The sequence below is a fragment of the Phragmites australis genome, chromosome 21 (genome assembly GCF_958298935.1).
Source record: "Phragmites australis chromosome 21, lpPhrAust1.1, whole genome shotgun sequence".
Taxonomy (NCBI): domain Eukaryota; kingdom Viridiplantae; phylum Streptophyta; class Magnoliopsida; order Poales; family Poaceae; genus Phragmites; species Phragmites australis.
In genome coordinates this window covers 3266577-3286773 of record NC_084941.1, presented here as the reverse complement: position 1 = coordinate 3286773, position 20197 = coordinate 3266577, and the positions used below count along the sequence as shown (strand labels likewise).

Below are 20197 nucleotides of genomic sequence, written 5' to 3'. Positions count from 1 at the left end.
ACGCGAGCCATTTTCAGCGACTTCGCAAGTCTTTTATCGCCTGCCATGTAGGTTGTCGTAATGCGGAGTTATGACATATCAGAATGCCGACAGATACATATTTTTATAATTTTATGAATGTAGCTATTATTTTTGTAATTTTTCAAAAAAATATTATTATTAAAAAATCTCTTACTTCACAATGGTGAAGTGAGAGGATCTGAATCGATTTGGTTGGTTGCTCAAATACTCAAATCCAGCCAGCCATACGCACCCAACATTTTGCTTAATTTGTACTAGCATATCATACTTGCTCGATTGTTATCCACGCATCAACCGTGGTAAACTGGCAATGGAGAAGCAAAGAAATTCGCAAAGGAAAGATACATGCACCATCACGCGCGAGAGAGACAAGACGCGTCACGTGCTCGTGCGCGCACGTAATTCGCAGCACCGGCCGCTGCGACAAGGCCGTGTCGCCGCCAAGCGCGCGCGTCTCAGCAGTGCTCTCACTCGTTGCTGGCAGCGGCGGCGGCGGCGGCGGGCTTGTTCTCCTCCTCCTCCTCGTCGGCGAATGCGGCGGCGGGGAAGGAGCGGCCGATCCCGACGGCGGACTTGAAGTAGATCCTGTCGCGCGCGGCGCCGTCGAGGCTCATCTCGGCGATGGGCACCCACAGCATGAGCTGCTTGCTGCGCACCCCGGTCATGCGCTTCATCCGCCCGTCCTCCACGTACGCGGTCACCTCCGCGTCGTACCGCACCCGCGTGCCCGTGCCCTGGAAGTAGTGCTCGTAGGGGGCCTTCTGCCTCATCCACACGAACCCGGTCTCCCGCACCAGGCCGCACTCCTCCAGCCCCCGCAGCGGCATCACCCCGCCCGGGAACCCCAGCGCCTTGAGCAGCTCCTTGGAGTGGGCGAAGCACGCCTCCGCGCCCGTGATGATCTCCGCTCCCTCACGCTCCTTGTTGCCGCCCGCCGCCGTCGACACGGTGAGCGAACCCATCGCCGGCGCGGGTCGAGACCGGTGGCGATCTTGGCTTGCTCAGCTGGAGTCGCTGCGTGTTTGGATACGTGCTGTAGTGTGTTTTGCGTGATGCAAGTGAGGCTTGCACGAGGGATGCTTATAGGGGAGTGTTGGAGGGAGTAGGTGGTTGGGCGTTGAGCTAGCGGTCAGTCAGCCATGGATGCTTTGGTTAGCTCACCAAGAGCAAGCAGACAGGGACGTTTCGGTTTCGGTGGACGCAGCTCGCGTTTGGTGTCAAATGGGTGCACCTAAACGCCCAACTTAGAAGCTGATTATCAATGTCTTTTGGGAATTAAGTGCAAGGTTAGGAAACATCTAAAAACGGCACATGTATCCTTTAGATTTATAACGTGCACGTATATTTTTAGTAAAAAAAAAAACTCAACATGGGCGTTTTATTTTATTTTTAGACTTTTTTACTTATAGATTTGCATAAATCTGAACTTGAACAGTTTGGACTGTTAGGTGGGCTAAATAGGCAGAACGAAATTAATGAATATGCATGTTGTACACACGATTGAGCTTCTTTTAAGTACTATTTGTAAAATGTATTTTTCTTTCAATGGACGCAATTCAACAAGATATTTTTTTCCAGTAAGAACAAATGTGCTGTGAAATTAATATGCTGTGTAGCATGTATGTTTGTGATCTTTATGATACCCTCCAAGTGATCCGAACTTCAACCCATGCAGTTACAACCTTGATAGTTCAGAAGCAGAAAGAGATGTAGTTAAGGCCCAGAACAGGTATTTTGTTCTGTGCTTTATTATGTCTCTTCCTTTTAACTCCATATTGCTGTCTGAAGTTGATCAAAACAAATTTTATTTACGTGCTATTTTCTTGATTGCCTGAAGTTGAACTTGATGACCTGGAGTATTTCATGTAGGAAGGGATATCTGTTATTGAGGAAGCATTGTCTTAGGAAATCTGCATACAGTATCGAAGAGAGCAAGCAAAAATCAAATGAAACAGGTGGGGACAACCACGAAGGGAGCGTTAGTTCTAACAAAGGTGAAGCATCTGGTGTTAGTTCTGTTAAATCTGAAGAAGTTCCTGAAAAACCTAGTTTGGAAGAGCATCACACGAGTGAGGAAGGAAATCCTTGTCTCAATACAGAGCAAGAAGTTCAGGATGACACATCTGCAAAAAAGCCAGAGCAGATGGATGAAAATCAGTCTTCATCTAGTTCATCTAATGAGAAACAGAGTGAGAGAAGTGACATGACTCATGTAGAAGTGTCTCATAAGGATGTAGCCACAGTCTGTGAGTCTTCAGTTGAGGATGAACAAGAAAGTATCCCAGATATTCCAGCACAGGAGGAAATATGGAAAATGATAGTGAGTTATCTAGAGAACTTTTACAGTACACCAAAATCAATATTATCCATCCATTTGTGAGAATCCGATGGTTTAGATTGAATGTATTACATACCACTAGTATGAGTAGTATGTGTTGGAGATATGATTAGTATAGGGTATTTTTGGTAGAAAATTTTGATTCAATGAAGCACGTCCTGTGGGCAGCCCGGCCCATTTGGAGCGATTCATTTCGTGGTGCTCGGTTAAGGTTGGGGGCGAGGTGGTTGTCGGACGACGCGCGCTCGCGCTCGGTTAGGGTTGGGAGCGAGGCCGGGCGACACGGCGAATGTCGAGGTGGTGGCGCGTGGCCTCGGCGGACAGCGGGCTCAGCGATGCAAGGAGTCGGTGGCGGCGCAAAGACGAGGCGGGTGGCAACAACGCGGGGAAGGCCGAGTCCGCGGCGCACGGCCGAGGTGGATGGTAGGCTCGGCGGCTGCGCGCGACAGAGGCAGCTCGAGACGACGCAGGAAGGTCGAGTCGGCGGCGCGTAGCCGAGCCATCACTCTGGCGACGCGGGAATGGCGCGCCGACGGCATGCGGCCGAGGCTGCGTGCCCTTGTCCCTACCCTAGGCTCGCCGATCGGCACCTCCGCGCCGCGCTCCGGCTCAAGGATAAGGCACGACTCTCAATCGGTGTGGCCTGTGGCTTCTGCCTGTCCGTCCGGGTCGGTTGGTTTTGCGGCGCGCGCCAAGTGCTCGGCTCCCCTGCAGTTCGTGGAGGAGACGTGGGCCAAGGCGGAGAGGCAAGTGACGGACTACACACTCTACACAGGTGGGCTCGGGACGGCTCTCCTGCTGTTCAAGTCCTTCCAGGTGACCGGCGATCGCGGTGACCTCGCCATCGCCGCCAACCGCACTTTCTTGGTCATGTTTTGTACTGACTGTTTTGATTGGATCTTTTTGGTAGTGGTTGATAATTATATGAACGGGTGTGGCCTGGGTGTGTAAAGCGCAGGTTCTTGACATTCATCTGTAGGAGGGCTGGTCCGTGCACTCTTGGAGCAGTGATCTGAAGCATTGCGATGATCAGCTGCTTGTCACTCAGTATCTGAGCTCGTTTGATGAGGTGAGGCTTCTGATAACCATAATTTGTGTTTTTTAATCGACGAGTTAACTTTTATATGCAATGGGAGTTATTGCCTATATGTTTGTATAAGAAAAGATGGTATGCTTGGTGGTCCTATTGTTGTAGACTGAGCTGTTTACAATTGAAATTTTGTAGATAAAGTTCCAAATGAGTTCTTGCATGTTTGCATTTGAGATGTTAAAAAAGGGAGCGAGTTGCTCCTGTTGCTTGATTTGATTTGGAAAAAACCCCGCGTGCTTTGATAGTTCTTCCCTTGAATCGCATAATTCAATGAGATGAAAACATATGGTATAGTAAGATGAGTAGACATTTGGAAGCTCCTGGACGATGCGCATGATTTAGTGGTCACCCTCCACAATAGGATTGAGCAGCCATGATCTTCGACACGTTTTGTATGATTTGTTGTAGAAGTTTTAACGGTAACATGCTTTCATTATACCCAATCTCTTTGTATGTTGAATCAAGTACCACTCGTTATGGATAGAAGCACGTTTTTGTAGATAAGTATCTTGTCAGCAATGGCAGCAATTTTTTTACTGAGCAAGCATACTGGATGCGGCGGATAGAGCCCCTTGATTAAGTCATTCGTCTGCTACTCTGATGAATTACAATTTTCGATCTGTTTCTTTGTGTGCCCTCACTGCATCCGGCACTTACCTGACTGTTCTGTGATCGGAGCAAATTTCGGATCTAGTTTTCTTGGGCTGTAGATGCGGAGAACGTCTCTGCTAGTGCTATCTGTTTCTGGTATGAGAGAAGTTCATCGTCCATGCAAGGAGTAGCATGTTCAAGATGGGATCCTCCTTCCCTCCTCTCAATCCAGAAGAGGCAAATCTGGCGAACCTCAACTGGTCCAAGCCGCCACTGGATGCAAATAATCCCAGAGTTGAAACGAACCGTGTGAGGTGTATTTTTACCCTAGCTCAGCCACAGCAACGCTCAACAAATGTTAAATTCGCATGTTTGTCTCGTTAGAGAGAACAGCAGATTAAATTACCGATATTTCTACCAAACGCACACTGGGACATTGTTTTCTGAAACAAGGCGCGTCGAACATTGTTTATGCTCTGACTCTGTTCATTACCACGCGCGCCCACACACAGAATAAACATAATTGCACTAATCTCATGTCGACTTTCAAGAAAGAATTGTATATCATCTTATATCTCATCAGATCATGGGGGAAAAGAACGTACTTGGGCACAAACATGGATGTTCATAATACAGAGTACCTCACAATCAACGAGATAACATAGTTCCACAAATAAACTAAACAATTATTAAACTGTTTTCATCCAAACCATTTCACATGAACACTGTAACACCGAAGCAAATCGCTAAGAACAGAACTACTCCGATTTGGTATACTGCCGGATAGCGAATGCAAGACCCAAGATCAAAATGGGAACAAGAAACTGCAAGATCTTAATGAGGAGATCATTATCCTTGTCCGCATTGTGGGGCACTTGCTGGGGATGTACATTAATACGCTTTGCCACGATGGTTGAAGCATCAATCTGCCCGATGTGGTACTTCTCCATCATGTCCTTTGCAGAATCACTGTGGCCAATATCTTCGAAATCACTTGTAGCATCTTTCCCTGGTTGCATTCAAGAGCAGCGATTGGCTTTCAATATTTAAATCGCATGGTTCAAGACTGAAACTATGAAATACAACAGAAACATGGCTCACCAGTTACAGCTAGCAACACCTCATCACCACCAGGATGTTCATCCATAAAAGGAGTCACATCATACACCTGAAATGTAAAATAGCAAGAGATGTCGTGGTCAAATGCATTTTGCCGCACAGATGACAGAAATTTCCAGTCATTTATCCCAATTTCTGATGAGTAAAAGAAATTGGACACATTAGAGACAGCAGAAGCATAAGTTTTGATGTTTCAATGTCTTACACCACTCCATCTTTTTAACATTCCTAATTTACGGAAAAAGTGAAAAAGAGAGCCAGTACAGTTAGTTAACAACAGGCATCAGACCATTGTGGTAGCATAATTTCTACAATAGTCCATCTATGTTGGGAAGCTCTGCGGATGTTACCAAGTCCAGTTATCACACTACCAGGGAGAGAATAGTGGTGAATCTATAACTAGCTTAGGGCTACGAAGATCAACCGCAAATCATCCCCAACGTATTCTGTATTTTAATTGACTTTTTTGAGGACTTATATTTTAGTTGGCTAGTTTTCATCCACCATGACAAGTTAGTGTACAGGAAAAAAGCAGGATAAGGACGAACCGGCTTTTCTTTATTGTCCTACATTGGCATTTCATCATCCGGAAAAAGTGCACAGTTTATAAGCTTTGTTTACATTTTGATATCGACCAAAGGTCCTTGTGGTAAATACTGAACATGTGCAACGAGTAGATTAAATGCAAGTCCTATGAAATGTTTGTTGTTCTATAATCATCCAAGCACATGGAACAACATGAAGTGGATCCAAAAGGAGGTTATTGGACCGGGATTGGGTCACCCCCACTGAACAGGGAACAACATGAAATGGATTTAAAAGGCGGTTACCGGACCCGGTTGGGTCACCATCACTGATGAATAATAGTCACTGCATATTTGATCCAGAAACATCTCTACTGGTTTGCCAGCCAGAGTGTCAGCAAATTAGTGGATCTGATTAGAGAAATTCTGCAAGCTCACAAATCACAGAATATTGAAGGCCACATGTAACGAAGATGGATGCCAGCCCAACTGATTCAATCTTGCCGCCTCCAGAAGCCCAGCCTACAATCAGTTATCCTCCAAAAACCTAATCACCTAACAGATAGCATCCCGAGCTCCAAAACCTTTGCAGCCGGAGGGGAAAACAAAATCAATCACCATTCACCAACAAGAACACTAACCAATTTCACGAAACCATGTACTACTTGAGTATGAAACAACCACAATCAGGTCACCAGCCATCGAAAATCCCATAGCACCACAAAGGGGGAGCAGAAAAGCCGCACCTTGCCGGCGATGATGATCCAGCAGTCCTTGGTGACGTTGTGCTTGGCGACCTACTCGAACCCAAAGACCTTCTTCTCGCCGGAAAAAAATTATATGAGACCCTCTACAGAAAGACCTCCGTGAGATCCTGATCTACACCGTTCGTTCTGGATCCAACGGTCTGATTGAATATATGTGAGAGAAGTACAGGATACGTGTCACGCAGAGATGAGGATCTTTCTGTGAGACCGACTCTCACAGAATTTCCTTCCCTTCTCGCCGGCCATGGCAAGCACCTACGCCCTGAGGCAAAACGCCCCCACAATTTATATTTAAAAGAAAAGAATCAAGACTTGCCACAGCTAAAAAACCAAAACCGCACTGAATCCATCCATTTAGCAATGAAATTGCCCTTCCAGAGCGGGCCGGACTGGGCTCGTTTGACCCGGGCCTTTTCGTAATCTCGTGTTGGACTTCCGGCCCGGCCCATAACGCCATGACGGGTGAGTCATGCGTTGACACGTAAGCTTCCCCTCCCCTCCGCTGACGCGGCGCCCGCCTCGGCCCCCCGCTGGTTTCCTTTCGCGCAGTGACCACGCGGCCGTGCGGAGCGAGACGAGACCACTCAGACCAGTGACCACCACGCGCTCGAGTCCTCCAGTCCCAGATCCCGCCTCGCGAGCGCGAACCCAGAGGAGTGGTCATGGAGGAGCCCACGGAGACCAGGCCCGCGGGTGCCGAAGATCTCGCGAACGGCGCGCGGGAGCCGGCGGCTGCGCCGGAGGTTGAGATGGTGGAGGAGGAGGAGCCTCCGCGATCGGCCACAGCGAAGCAGGAGGAGGTGAAGGCGGCGATGGGGGCCGAGGAGTCCCGCCCGTTCACCATGCGGGAGCTCCTCGGCGACCTCAAGGAGGACGCCGAGGCGGCCGGCGGCACGAGATCCGCGTTCGGGGAGGGGAGAGAAGTCGGATCCGCCGACGCCGAGGGCTTTTCTTACAGGTTAGTGCGGATTCACCATTCACGTCTCGCTGCCACGCCATTTAGATCTCACATCGTGTAAGGGATCACTGTGACTTGGTTAGGTTTGCGGCATTGGGTTTTTAGCTACACACTTCTTAATTCACATTGGATTTGCGTCGCCTACGTGAATTCTGCCGCTGCTGCATATTTTTAGTGGTTATTAGTTGCTGTGCTAGTGGAATTGTAGTATCATCATATTTAGGTGTATCTCAGCAACATAAATGGCGCTGATTGTTACTTATAGTAGATGTTTCAGTAGAATGCGTAGGTGCAAGCATATTTCTTTCTGTCGATGCTAACAGTTCGGAGATCTTACTTCAGCAAAGCAAAATTAGTGTCCAGGTGCACCTACTACTAGAACTCTCACCTTCTGGTAGGATTGTTGTATTGTTAGGTATGGATATGGAAGCACTTTCATCTCAGCACATTGCTTTTTTATTATCTCTAGGTCTTGGTTAGGAAGAAGTTGCGGACAATTTCTCCCACTGTGATAATGGGTACAAGATGGTTGTCACTTGTCAGTAGATGCATTAATCATCATATGGAGTATCTGCTTAAACACTCTGTAATGTCGTATACCATTAATTCAGTTCTGCCACAATGTAACTATTTGACCATTTCTTCTCTTGGCCTACACAAAATTTTCTAATGAAATGGTCCCAATGGTAAGAGTTTTATTAATTTTATCAATCCATTTCAGCCAAGATAGCGCACAGCAATTCTCATCCCACCATGATGTAGCGATGGACTTGATAAATAGTGTAACTGGAGTTGATGAGGAAGGCCGTTCTCGCCAAAGGATTCTTTCTTTTGCTGCCAAAAGGTTTTGCTTACCTTGCCTGATTGAACTTTGTTTCTTAATGTTGCAATTAGCTTACACATTCTGTGAACTTCATCTGTAATTACTTATTACCGCTGAGTTTTAAAGTTTTGTTATGCAGGTATGTAAGTGCAATTGAAAGAAATTCTGATGACCCTGATGCATATTATAACTGGGCTCTAGTCCTCCAGGTACATCTACATTCCATTGTTTAAAGCATGCATGTTAATTGTACATTACAAATTGATATTTAGATTTCAGGTGAGCTTGTATCTTATTCCTTTAAAATATTATTTCAGGAGAGTGCAGACAATGTGGATCCCAATTCTAGTTCCTCCAAAGATGCATTGCTTGAGGAGGCCTGCAAAAAGTATGCTGAAGCTACCCGACTTTGTCCAACTCTTTATGATGTAAGTTTCTTATTTGATACATTGTTTTATATGAAGGATTAAAGATTTTTTGAGTTTTTTGACCTTATAAATAAATGAAAATAAAAATAGCACATTCATTTTCCCCCCAACTGTCTATGAAAAGCTTTGTGATTATCCTGCAGAATGTGGCTTCATGGTTCTAATGTATAGTGCTCACAGATAACAACATTTTTACTATTGATGCTCCTTTGACACATTTGTTTTTCTTTTAGGCATATTATAACTGGGCTATTGCTATTGCTGATCGGGCAAAAATGCGAGGTCGCACAAAAGAAGCTGAAGAACTCTGGAAGCAGGTCTAGTCAAATGTCTCACATGTCCATAGGCTTTGTTTATGATTAACTCAAACTTTTATGTTGCAAGTAATTCAATAGACAAATACAATACTTAAATTTATTTCAGTTTCTTTTATGAATGTGATGCTTATTCACTTATGCGATTTCCATCGATTATGTTGCTCAAATGATAAAATTTTGTGCAATTTTTCTTTGAGTTATTAGGCCAAATTGTGAGCTTGCAATAAACCTTGTGCATGTTTTTGTTCTATCCATTTGTTAGGATATATAATACTCAGTTGCCTCTTTTGTAAATCTTGATGGATAAATAAGAGCTCACAATTTAGCCGATAGCCAGATGGATAGCAAGTGGCTCGAGTCATCATAATTTTTATTTCCCTAATAGCTGATGATCTTTGTGGGCGGTGTGAACAGTATTTTTCTCTTTTCTTCAAACCTTGGTGCATTTCTACTAATATGATGAGCCAACTGTGCTCGAGGCTTAATTTCATCTAGAATTTTCCATTTTACCTTACTGTTGCTGAAAATTTTGAGAGCATCATGTTGTAATGTTTGGGGAAGAAAGCAGACCCAGAGGATTAGAAAATGATCTGCACATGTCTTTTCCCTCCTTCTAAATGCCCTTGTTTGATTCATAAAATATTCTCTACTCAATCAAGCTATAGGATATGTTGGGATTCTGATTCCTACTTGTATTTCCACATGTGAATGTACCAAATCCATCGCGCCGAAATAGCCTTGTAATCAATTGTTCTAATGATTGCTTTTCTTTTTTTCAAGTACTTTTTTCTACCCTAATTGATTTCTTCATTTCTTGCCTGTGCTACATAAATAGACGAAACCAAAACTTCACTCTTCCAATATTGCAGTAGCTTATCTGCTGTCAGCACTCATCCATGATAAATGCCATTCCGATTTTTACTTTTGTTTCATTGCGAAGTTGAAAATTATCCCGTTTTCTTGTGCTTATGAATGAAATTATATTGCATCCATTTACACTTTTCTTTATTTGACAGGCAATACTGAATTATGAGAAGGCTGTCCAGCTTAATTGGAATAGCCCACAGGTCAGCGGTGAATCCTTTTCTCTATCTTGACTCCACATTGTATGATGAAAAAAAAAAGATAAAAGAAGTTCCAATTTGATTTAAGTGGTCAAGTGTTAGGGTAAACACCCGCCGGGAGGATAGCCGGACGGCATCGGCTGCTAGGGGAGATATTAGATCATAGATTGTGGAGACAATATTGGGGGAGACTTAAAAGAAGGGGATTGGGAACTAGATTAGTTTATCTTGCTTGATTATAAAGGGTGTTGTGTCCTTTATATAGGAGCTAGCCTAACAATCTATACTAACAATTCTTATCTCTAAGACTAAGTAATAGATCTTATCACCAACTAATCTAATATGATCCCTAGCAATCAATCGTATCTCTAACCAGATGCTACTCGGTTACTGTCACGCGCATAACTACTTCACCCCTCCTTGCAAGATAGCTCGTCCTCAAGCTGTGGCGGCGACCATGGCGGTCTAGATTTTCTGTGTGCACATAGCAAATTTAGCTAGCTGATGACGACAAAGATGACATAGCATAGTACCGGATCGATTGTGGCCACATGGAATCTTATGTGTCTTGATTAGCTGTAACAGATCATGCGGCCTAGCTGCACAGACCCGGCACAACTCGAACGGTGGCGAGTGGCGGCGCGTGACGACGAGCGACGACTGGAGGCAGGCGACTGCGCAGTTGGATCCTGACACGGAGGGACTGCTGCGGCAGCTAGGAAGTCGGTGTGGTCACAGATCGAGCTGAACTGGGCGGCAGTGTTAAGGAGGTGGCTGGTGCGTCAATGATGGTTGTGGCGGCAAACTAACTGACGACAGATTGGCTTGCAAGGTAGCCAATTGACTTGTTGTTGATGATGATTTCTTGTCAATGGCTGCCAATTGCAAAGCCATCTCACCCATCTACGCCTTCATGTCGGCCATAAGCTTAATCAATGCTTCAATGGCCTGCGAATTGGAGCTCTTGCCGGAGTCGGAACTTAGCATCTTTGATACCAAATGTTAGGGTAAACATCCGCTAGGAAGATAGCTAGGTGGCGTTGGCTGCTAGGGAAGGGATTAGATTATAGATTTGGGAGACAAAGTATTGAGGGAGACTTAAAAGAAGAGAACTGGGATCTAGATTAGTTTCTCTTGCTTGATTACAAAGGATGTTGTGCCCTCCTTTATATAGGAGTTGGTCTTAACAATCTAAACTAACAAATCTTATTCCTAACTAATCTGATATGATCCCTAACAACCAGCCCTGTCTCTACCAGGGAGCTACAGTAACACGTGAACTGCTCACGTGGTTACTGTTCACGTACATAGCACCAAGCAGCATGAGCACATAGCTGTGATATGAAAGAGGCATCAAAGTTCAGAAGTGCTGAATATGTAATTATAGGAACTGAGCCTGGCTCAGTTTGTTGAGGGTGTGGATGTACGTTTAGACTATCTAGATTCGAGTTCTCTTCAACACGAATTTGGGTGCCTATTTCTTATTTATAATTCCACATGGTTCCTCCTAGGTCGGTCAAGTTTTTTTTAATATATAATTATCAATTAACGTTACACTTGTGTTTACAACAACAAAGCTTTTTAGTCCCAAGCAAGTTGAGGTAGGCTACAGATGAAACCCACAAGATCCAACAAAAAAGAGGAAGAAAAAAAGAAAAGTATTACACTCATGTTTAAACTGTAAAAATGCCATCCTTTTTTGTAGAGGTAGCAGTATGTGTGCTCTTAAACAAATGATTTTTATGTTCCAATATGTCCATTAAAAATTCTGCTCAAGGAACCAGAGCATGCTATGGCTTATCCTTGTATTAAATTCCTGTCACATTTTATTACCTGAACTTTTATAAACTGATCTCTCTCTTTCTTTCTTTTTTTTTTTTGGGGGGGGGGGGGGGGTTGTTTCTCTTCATCTGCATTTATCCAAAGCCATGAAACAAGTTATTGTCTGATTACTTTAACTTGAAAGTCCTAATCTTGACTATTTTGAGCATTCACTTGCATTATTTTTAGTTCCCTTAATAACATTGGCTGCTTTCTTAACTTGGGGTTTCTCTTTGATTGCAGGCTCTCAATAACTGGGGTCTTGGGCTACAGGTACATTATCTTGTGAAAATTTGTTATCTTAATCTTCTTGGCCTGGAATGTGCCTACCAATTTGCCCTTGAGTTGCACCTGCCTATGCTATCCATTCATTGGTAAGAGTATGAATTTGCAATGCAGGAACTGAGTGCAATTGTTCCAGCCCGGGATAAACAGACCATAATAAAAACAGCTATAAGTAAGGTAAATATACTCACTAATTACTGTGCCTGGGAATTATTTTTGATGATATGCTCACTAAAAGATTACTTCTGTTATAAACCACTGACACCCTCTTCTGCTGCTTCGTAGTTTCGTGCCGCAATTCAGCTGCAGTTTGATTTCCATCGGGCAATATACAACCTCGGAACTGTCTTGGTGTGCTTCCTGCCTCATAACCCACCGAATGATGATATATTGTTTGCATGCTAAAACAGTGACATTGTTTTGTCAGTATATATTATATATACCCTTTCAATATATTTAAATGAACTTCTACAGTTTAAATACCTTATCTGATTAAGATTCACGAGAGTAACAAGAATGTCTTCTTTTTGAATGTTGCAGTACGGTTTAGCAGAAGATACTATGAGATCTGGAAAGCCAGATGTCTCCCCTAACAAGCTTTACAGTCAATCTGCTATATATGTTGCAGCTGCTCATGCATTGAAGCCAAATTACTCGGTGTGTATCTATCTGTTTTTCTTTCCATATGTCTTTCTTGTCTTTTACTAGAACTCTATAGCTGACATTGTACTCTTTTGTCTGATGCAGGTCTATCGCAGTGCTTTGCAATTAGTCCGCTCAATGGTATGATTCATTTTATTCTATTTCTGCAAACTCTGTTGTTAATTTTTTTACTTGTTTGCTGGTGTCACACAATAATAGTTAAACTTCATGTGGCTGGAATATGAGGGTTTCTTTTTTCAGTTCAATTGTCCAATTGTAAATTAAACTTGCTTGCAAAGCTGTATTCATGAGGAAAAACTGACAACAATAGGGCTTGAAACCTGGTTAAATGTTGTTTCTTTGAATAATGCTGTGCTGGTCTTCTTTTTAGCACAACTTTCAGTTCTTTAGATGTTCTACTATCTAATTGTTGATTATGGCAGAGTAACTTTGTCCTTATTGGCATTCTATACCATGCAGTTACCTTTGCCATATCTCAAAGTGGGGTATTTGACTGCTCCTCCAGCAAATAACGCCATTGCACCACACAAAGATTGGGAGAGGTCGCAGTTTATTTTGAATCATGAGGGACTCCAGCAGGTAATTTTGCCAATGTTCATTCATTATATCTCCGCACACTTATCCCTGATAATCTTTTTGCAGTTTGAAGCTACTGATGTCTGTTTATCCTCTTTGCCATGGCCTTGCTCTCTGACTGATAAGTGTGTAAATTGTAGGCTGATGCTTCTGACCAGCCTCCATCACAATCCCCTGGGCATGTGGACAGAGGGAGAAAGCCTGTCAGAATAAATGTTGCAGATATTGTTTCAGTGTCAGCATGCACCGATCTAACGCTGCCAAGTGGTGCTGGCCTTTGTATAGCAACTATTCATGGGCCTACATTCTTGGTACGTGCTTGCCAGTGCACTGTTACTGTTTATTTGTTCTTTTTTGGGGGAGATGTTGTTTTGTTTTGTTGAAATGGATAACATATGTTCTCCAGAATCTACAAGTTGATTCAACATTTATTCTTTTATTTTCTTAAGTTGATTGGCTTAATCCTTTTGATTATGTTCTTTTTCACAGGTTGCTGATAGCTGGGAGGCTCTTGACGGTTGGCTGGACGCCATACGCCTGGTCTACACTATCTTTGCAAGAGGAAAAAGCGATGTCCTTGCAGGTATTATCACCGGTTGATGGCTTGTTGCGCGGAGAGTGTGCAGCGTCCTCCTTCGATTTATCATGATCCCAGCACTGATTTGCCGCACAGCTTTTCTAGATTTAGGGTATATCATATATGTTGATTTGTAACTCGTTTCTTTCCACTAATAGTTGATAGGCCCATTTTCCTTTGTAAAAATGGCCGTGTCACTATGTTGTGCCTTCACATCAGATGTATCAAGATACGAACTTGCATTGTACTTTATTTCAACCTTTGTGACCACGGGTATGTTACGGCCTAGTCCAATACTCAATAGCAGCCTCTTCTGTCTTTACGACTCCAAGCCTAGCTCGTAAATCAGTGCTTCCCTTCAGGGTCTAGAGGGCTTCGCCCAGATTCTTGTTACATTTTTATTTCCTTCAGCGTTTTAACGGATTTTTTTTACGGTTTTTGTCACGAAAGTATTTCTAAGGTTATTCTTTTCGGTCTGAGATTTTCTCTCCTTTCTCTTCGTGATTTCTATCAAAGAGAAGTTGTTGGAGATGAGAGAAAATAAAGAGAATAGGAACGAAAAAAATCAGAAAAAAATAAAATAAAGGAAATATTGTTGGAGAGGGTCTAAGAGTTAGGAAATCTAGCACGCGCGCCTGTGGGGTGGTATGTGTGTCAGTCTTGTACTATTTTTTTTTAAAAAACTATGGCATGCCACATTGTTTTATCAATTTTTATACTATTTGAATCACCATCCAACATGTCTAGGTCATCCTCCAACTCCGGGCGTCGGGCATCCAGTCTTTTTTTTTCAGTCTCAACATTAGTATAAGTTGTATTTTTTCAGTTTTAACATTAGTCGTTGGTCGAGCTTGCTTCGCGTGATACGGGATTGTTCCCGAGCTTTTGTTCCCAGATCGACGCTGGTTGCCCACGGCTCGTGCTGGAACTTCTCGTGCTACACGTAGCAGACGCAGTTCCTTTGATGGCCGGGAACTCCCTCGCCGAGAGCACGAACGCCGCGCAGGACATGAACCGCCGCTTCCGTACGGCGGGGGCTGAACACCTTCTCCGCGACGGGAGGGTGGAGCCACGTGTCCCGGACAAGCCTCGGGGGAGACGCTTCGAGGTCGTCGATGTGAAGCACCCACGCGCGACGAGTAGATGAAGTACGGTCTCCCTTGGTGGAAACTACGGGGCTGCAGGCGGCCAGAGGGGAGCTGGAGGCGCGCCAGTGGGCACACACATACCTGATGTGAAGGCCGTCGGCGTCGGCGGACAGGCGGCCGGAGACATCATCGAGGAGGGAGGACCAGCCCCTGGCCGCCGCCGCCGTCGCTCGCTTCGAATTCACCTGAGCTCGGACGAGGTGCGTTGATCTGAGATGGGCCAGCCCATTAGCTCTTATTTTACTTCTCGCGTGACTGGGCTGCGCATGATGGCCGACCCATCTTCCCAGCCCAGCTCCGCCTCCTTGTTGGTTTCAGCCCATCTTCTCGGCACAAATCCGATGCCAACGGAGGAAACCAAGTCGTCGCCGACTTTCGTTGCCTCAATGAGCTCGTCATCAACTATGTCATGCAGATTAGTTGTGGTTGCTTTTGCCACAACTATGCTGCATGCCGAGTGCATGCGTTCATCGGCGTAAGAATTCGAGTACGGGTGTGCTACTGCTAGTAGATACGGACATACGGCGGAGCCCTCTTTGCAACTTGTGCAAGACGGAGCCAACGAAACCCCTCTGTGATACGGTTTTCAACAAAAAGATCGCCTAATCTTACTACAATATTCCATCACATTTTGCGTGTCAAAAATGGCAATGCAGCTAGCCCGTAGATGACGTTGATCTTGGATACAGAATATTCTCTCGCTGATCTATCAACCGATTCAGTCATACAGACGTGTTCAGCAACTTCAGCCACGTAGTGCATGTGAAGACATGACGAGACATACACATATGCGACGCGGAACGAATATCTATATCCGTATGCTAATCCTCCCGCGCCTCGTCGCTGCCTCCCACGCGGCTCCTCCCACCGCGCCGCCTCCAGATGCCGGGGAGAAGGCTCCTCCAGCGGCGATGAGCATCGTCGGAGCCTGGGGCCGTCCTTCTGCTGTTGCACCTGCCTCTTCATCCTGACCCTGACGCTGGTCCGGCTCCTCCTCTGTGCCTCCTTTCTCCCTCCACTGTCATTGCCGAGTGGGTTCGGTGTCAGCGCCAAGTTCGCCGCTGGGGAGGTGGTGCTCAACGTGGATGACTGGGGAGGCACGGTACAACGACGGTGAGGACACTGCGACAACACGCTAGTCCCCACATGGCGGTGAACTCCTCGAGCTCGCGAAAGCCAGCCGTCGTCACTGACCTAGATCTTGTCGAAAGAATCCTTAGATCATATTGTACGACCAATTATCTTACTTCTCGTAGATGTAGAGAGATAAATTGACATCGTTGATACAACAATTTAGTACATGCTACTTAGCTAAAAAAAATTTGTGGAGACGTGAATACACTAACGATGTTTAGATGAGTCATCTTGTTTTAATTTTAGACTAAAAATAGATTATTAAACTATTTTATTATATATATAAATTTTATATCTAAGATGGAACTATTTTTGCTGTTAAGACTATATAATATAGTTTATACAGTTATTGAACCGTGCTCGCACCCGAGCGGTGGCACGAGCGGGCTAAGGGGAGGTGGCATGGTGAATAGACCGACAAGTGGGCGATGGGATGAGAAATCGAGAGGGTTGCTCTATAGTCTCTGTGAAGGCAGCATGGCGTTATAATTATTGAATGGGAGAGAGGTGATGTAATGTAGTTTGTATAGTTATTAAATATTACCGTGTTAGGTTTTGACTAGAAAAGTATAAATACTATATGATAAAGCAAGTGGCAGAATAAGGTAAGTGGATTTTATGCGCATAGGTTCGTATACAATCAATTTGGCTTTGTACACTTATGCATTTCAAATAAAACAAAAAACTATGCACAAGTTGTAATGTGTTATGGACCTATAAATTATTTGAGGACTTTTTATAAACTGACAAAGTGTGCAAAAGCAAGAAAATATGGGTGCATACACACTGAGTGCAGATTTTGCTTTCTGCAGGACTAGCTCGGTAGAATTTCCGCGATGCCAAAAGAATCGCGCATCTTCAGCATTGCTGAACGAATGACAGCTTCTTCAACCTACAAAGTACAAGACCATATTGGTAAAACATCCACGTGGTCAAAAAAGGAAAAGGAAACGATAATATGTAAACAACCCTTGACTAACATCCTAGCGGAACTGAAGGCGTGTCAAAAGGACCAGGTTCCTCTGACTTCACCCCGTGAAGTTAGAGAGAACCAGTGTTTTTGTGTGAGTATGAACAGTGTCTCTGATATGGAATATTGTAGTAACGGCACTGTAGCAAATCCATCAGTTACTGTATCAACTTTTTTACTGTTTGCAACATTGTACCATCAAATCTAGCCCGTTTATCTCAAATCAACAGTTCGCAGCTCGTTGAAGTTAATGGAGGGTGAAATCAGACGATCTCATCCTGTGTCAAAATAGTCAAACATCATGCAACGTATAAAATAGAAGAGGTCACGTCCTCCAATATTCGCACAATCCCTTCGTTCAACAGAGAAGTTTTTGGCTGTTTGACTTTACCCTCGTCATTTTTTGACTACAAAAAGTGGATAAATTGCAGCACAAGCTTACTCACGCACTCATTTCAGTGTCTCTTCGCTTAAACGGAACGCATGCACGAACCGTTCACATGCTCTCGATTGTTTTAGGTGCTACCGCTCGATTGCACATCTCCCGTTTGAGCAAAGCTCCACATCTACGAGTCAATCCCACCAACCAGCCCACCGGCCGGCCGGCGAACCCCACGTAAATACGGAGCCTCCGCAATTATTCTCCGCACCCACGCAAAAGCCTAGGCTCCGCCGCACATGGGCGCAACCCCCTCCACGGGGACAGGCAGGGATCGAGACCCTCTAACTTCAGCAACGTGAAGTCAGAGGCTCTGAGTCTCGGTAAACAGTATTTTGCAGTCGGTTTCTGTAGCATGGATACTGTTCACCAATACTGTAACACGCTTTTGCTGTTTAACAAATACTGTAGCACTAAATATAAATTGTTCATCTATGATCCAATGGTTCAGATTCACTTGAAGTCACCTAACTTCATATATGAGTGAAATCAGAGGATCTCAATCTGACAGGCAGGAAGGGAGCCAGTTTGAAAATTTGTCGGTTATCAGTCTATAATCGCGATTATCGAGCTTATCCTCTGCACTAATTTTATAATGGGATCGGTTTTTGAATTTTAATTAAAAATTAAAAAAATACAAAATACAAAATATTCTAAAAAAATAGAGATAATTTTAAGATCTTTTATGATTTTTTTTCAAAAATAATATTGTTTGCATCATATTCTATAGAGAGGAAGTTTGAAAAAAAAGGAAAAAGTTGATGCGTGCAACTCATTTATTAACTTATGTTAAGAAAAAATTTAACATGTCAACACATATTTTTATTGTGTAGGACGTATCTTAAGAGGATTTTTAAAATCAATTTCACTTCATTTAGAGTTTTATTAATCTCTATGATTCTTACAAAGTTCACAAGCAGAAAGTGAATATATTAAGAAATAACACTGAAATTAATTTTTTTCATGTCTAACATTATTTTTCCTATATAAAGCATAGTATAAGTAAACTAATAAAAGTGGTTTCACTAATTTTGGAGGTGTGATGGATTAGTTATGAATCAATCTAGTTGCAACACATTTACACAATATTGCATATTACAATAAATATTTTATGAGTTCATGTATTTTTAAAAGACACAAGATCATATAAGAAGACTAAAAAAATTGGTTTCATGATTTTTGAATTAGCAGAGAGTTAATTATGTATTTAACTAGCAAATATATTTTCTCATAGAAAATATTCAACTTTTTTATGAGTACAAATACTTTTATCGTGTAGATCATATTACAAGGAAGCTAAAAAATTTGTTTCATTTTATTTGAAGCTCCGATGAATTAGTTAATGATTTTCCAAGATTGAGCTATTTTTTTTTATTTTTTTAAACTTCACCGGTTACTGAGAAATGCGCTCGGTAAATCGGTAAATTCGACCGATTACCAGTGAATGCGATCTGTTGGGTAACGGGTAGGCTACGCTAGTCTAAAATAAAAAAAAATCCGCATTCAACCAGGAAACCATGCTAGTATGACATCACAGTTCGTTATCGCTCGACACGTAGTGTAGCGGAAGAAGAATTGGAATAGACCGATCCAACGTAGTACGTGTCAAACTACTCGAGCAGCTTCTTAATCAAATCCGCAATTAGCCCCTCACAGGTGGTCATGTTCGCCGACCAACTCCAAGCGGGTGGTCGTGCTCCTCGATCAGTTCCTCGACCAGCTTCCGATCAGGTATGTTACGTCCTAGACCAGTTTTAAGTGGTCATGTCGTGTTGTTCGACCAGATCCGAGTGGTCGTATTGTGCTTCGCGATCAGACGAACAGGTATGTCGACCAGTTCGTCATGGCCGACGACCAGTCCCGAATACGTCGCGATCAACTCGCTGAGAATATCAGCGTCGTAATAGCATCATCGCTTCTACGATATCCACACATACTGGTAAGAAACATCGAGCGCCGGTGTGCTAACACCGCACGCGCGGCTAGGGTTTTGGGAGATCGTGTAGAAAGCTGCGGCTAGAGTTTCGAAATGGCTCAACCTTGGCATGCCTACCCACGCCTCTTTTATATAGTGCTCATCAATGGGCTCTCACGTTGGAAGCCATTTATGACTCTAACTTCTCATAGATTACAATCCAATCAAAACCCACATACGAATCCAATTCGCTTATTTTATTCTAACTCTTTAAGTGTGTGACCCGTTAGGTTAATATACAAATGGCTAGGACTCGGAAATTCTTTCCAAACTGAAATTAATAGCGGTCTCTAATAGGACATGTTGACTCCCGAGTATGCATAAAAAATCATATCGGTTGAACCTTGACATACAGATGCACCGATCCATTTGCCTCACGATACCAGTCAAGCTCAAAGCGAAATATGTGTCACCCTTGTGATAGCTCGACCATTCACTCGATTAAGTAGTAGATTCATCATGACTAACTCTTTAATCATATTAGAATGGTTATATACTTTCTTGATCCAACTATCTCGAGAGGTTCAAAGATATCTCTTTCGTTATCAAGGAGGGGCAATTTACATCTT

The 20197-nt window shown here is 43.6% G+C and overlaps 2 protein-coding genes and 1 pseudogene across 2 annotated transcripts; 1 reads left to right on the top strand and 2 right to left on the bottom strand.

Moving 5' to 3' along the window:
* Nucleotides 1–259: 259 nt before the first annotated feature.
* On the bottom strand, nt 260–1088 carry LOC133903565 (uncharacterized). The gene has a single exon (XM_062344983.1). The coding sequence runs from the start codon at nt 981–983 to the stop codon at nt 489–491; it is 495 nt and encodes a 164-aa protein (XP_062200967.1). The 5' UTR covers nt 984–1088; the 3' UTR covers nt 260–488.
* Nucleotides 1089–4586: 3498 nt separating this feature from the next.
* LOC133904030 (cytochrome b5-like) lies at nt 4587–6513 on the bottom strand (annotated as a pseudogene).
* A 449-nt stretch (nt 6514–6962) lies between these two features.
* LOC133903489 (protein HLB1-like) lies at nt 6963–14214 on the top strand. The gene is made up of 14 exons (XM_062344889.1): nt 6963–7408; nt 8130–8252; nt 8371–8440; nt 8549–8659; nt 8893–8976; nt 9993–10043; nt 12105–12134; nt 12261–12323; nt 12432–12497; nt 12687–12803; nt 12894–12929; nt 13269–13388; nt 13526–13696; nt 13875–14214. Exons 1-14 carry the CDS (start codon nt 7113–7115, stop codon nt 13983–13985), a joined length of 1449 nt encoding a protein of 482 aa, XP_062200873.1. The 5' UTR covers nt 6963–7112; the 3' UTR covers nt 13986–14214.
* Nucleotides 14215–20197: the final 5983 nt, after the last annotated feature.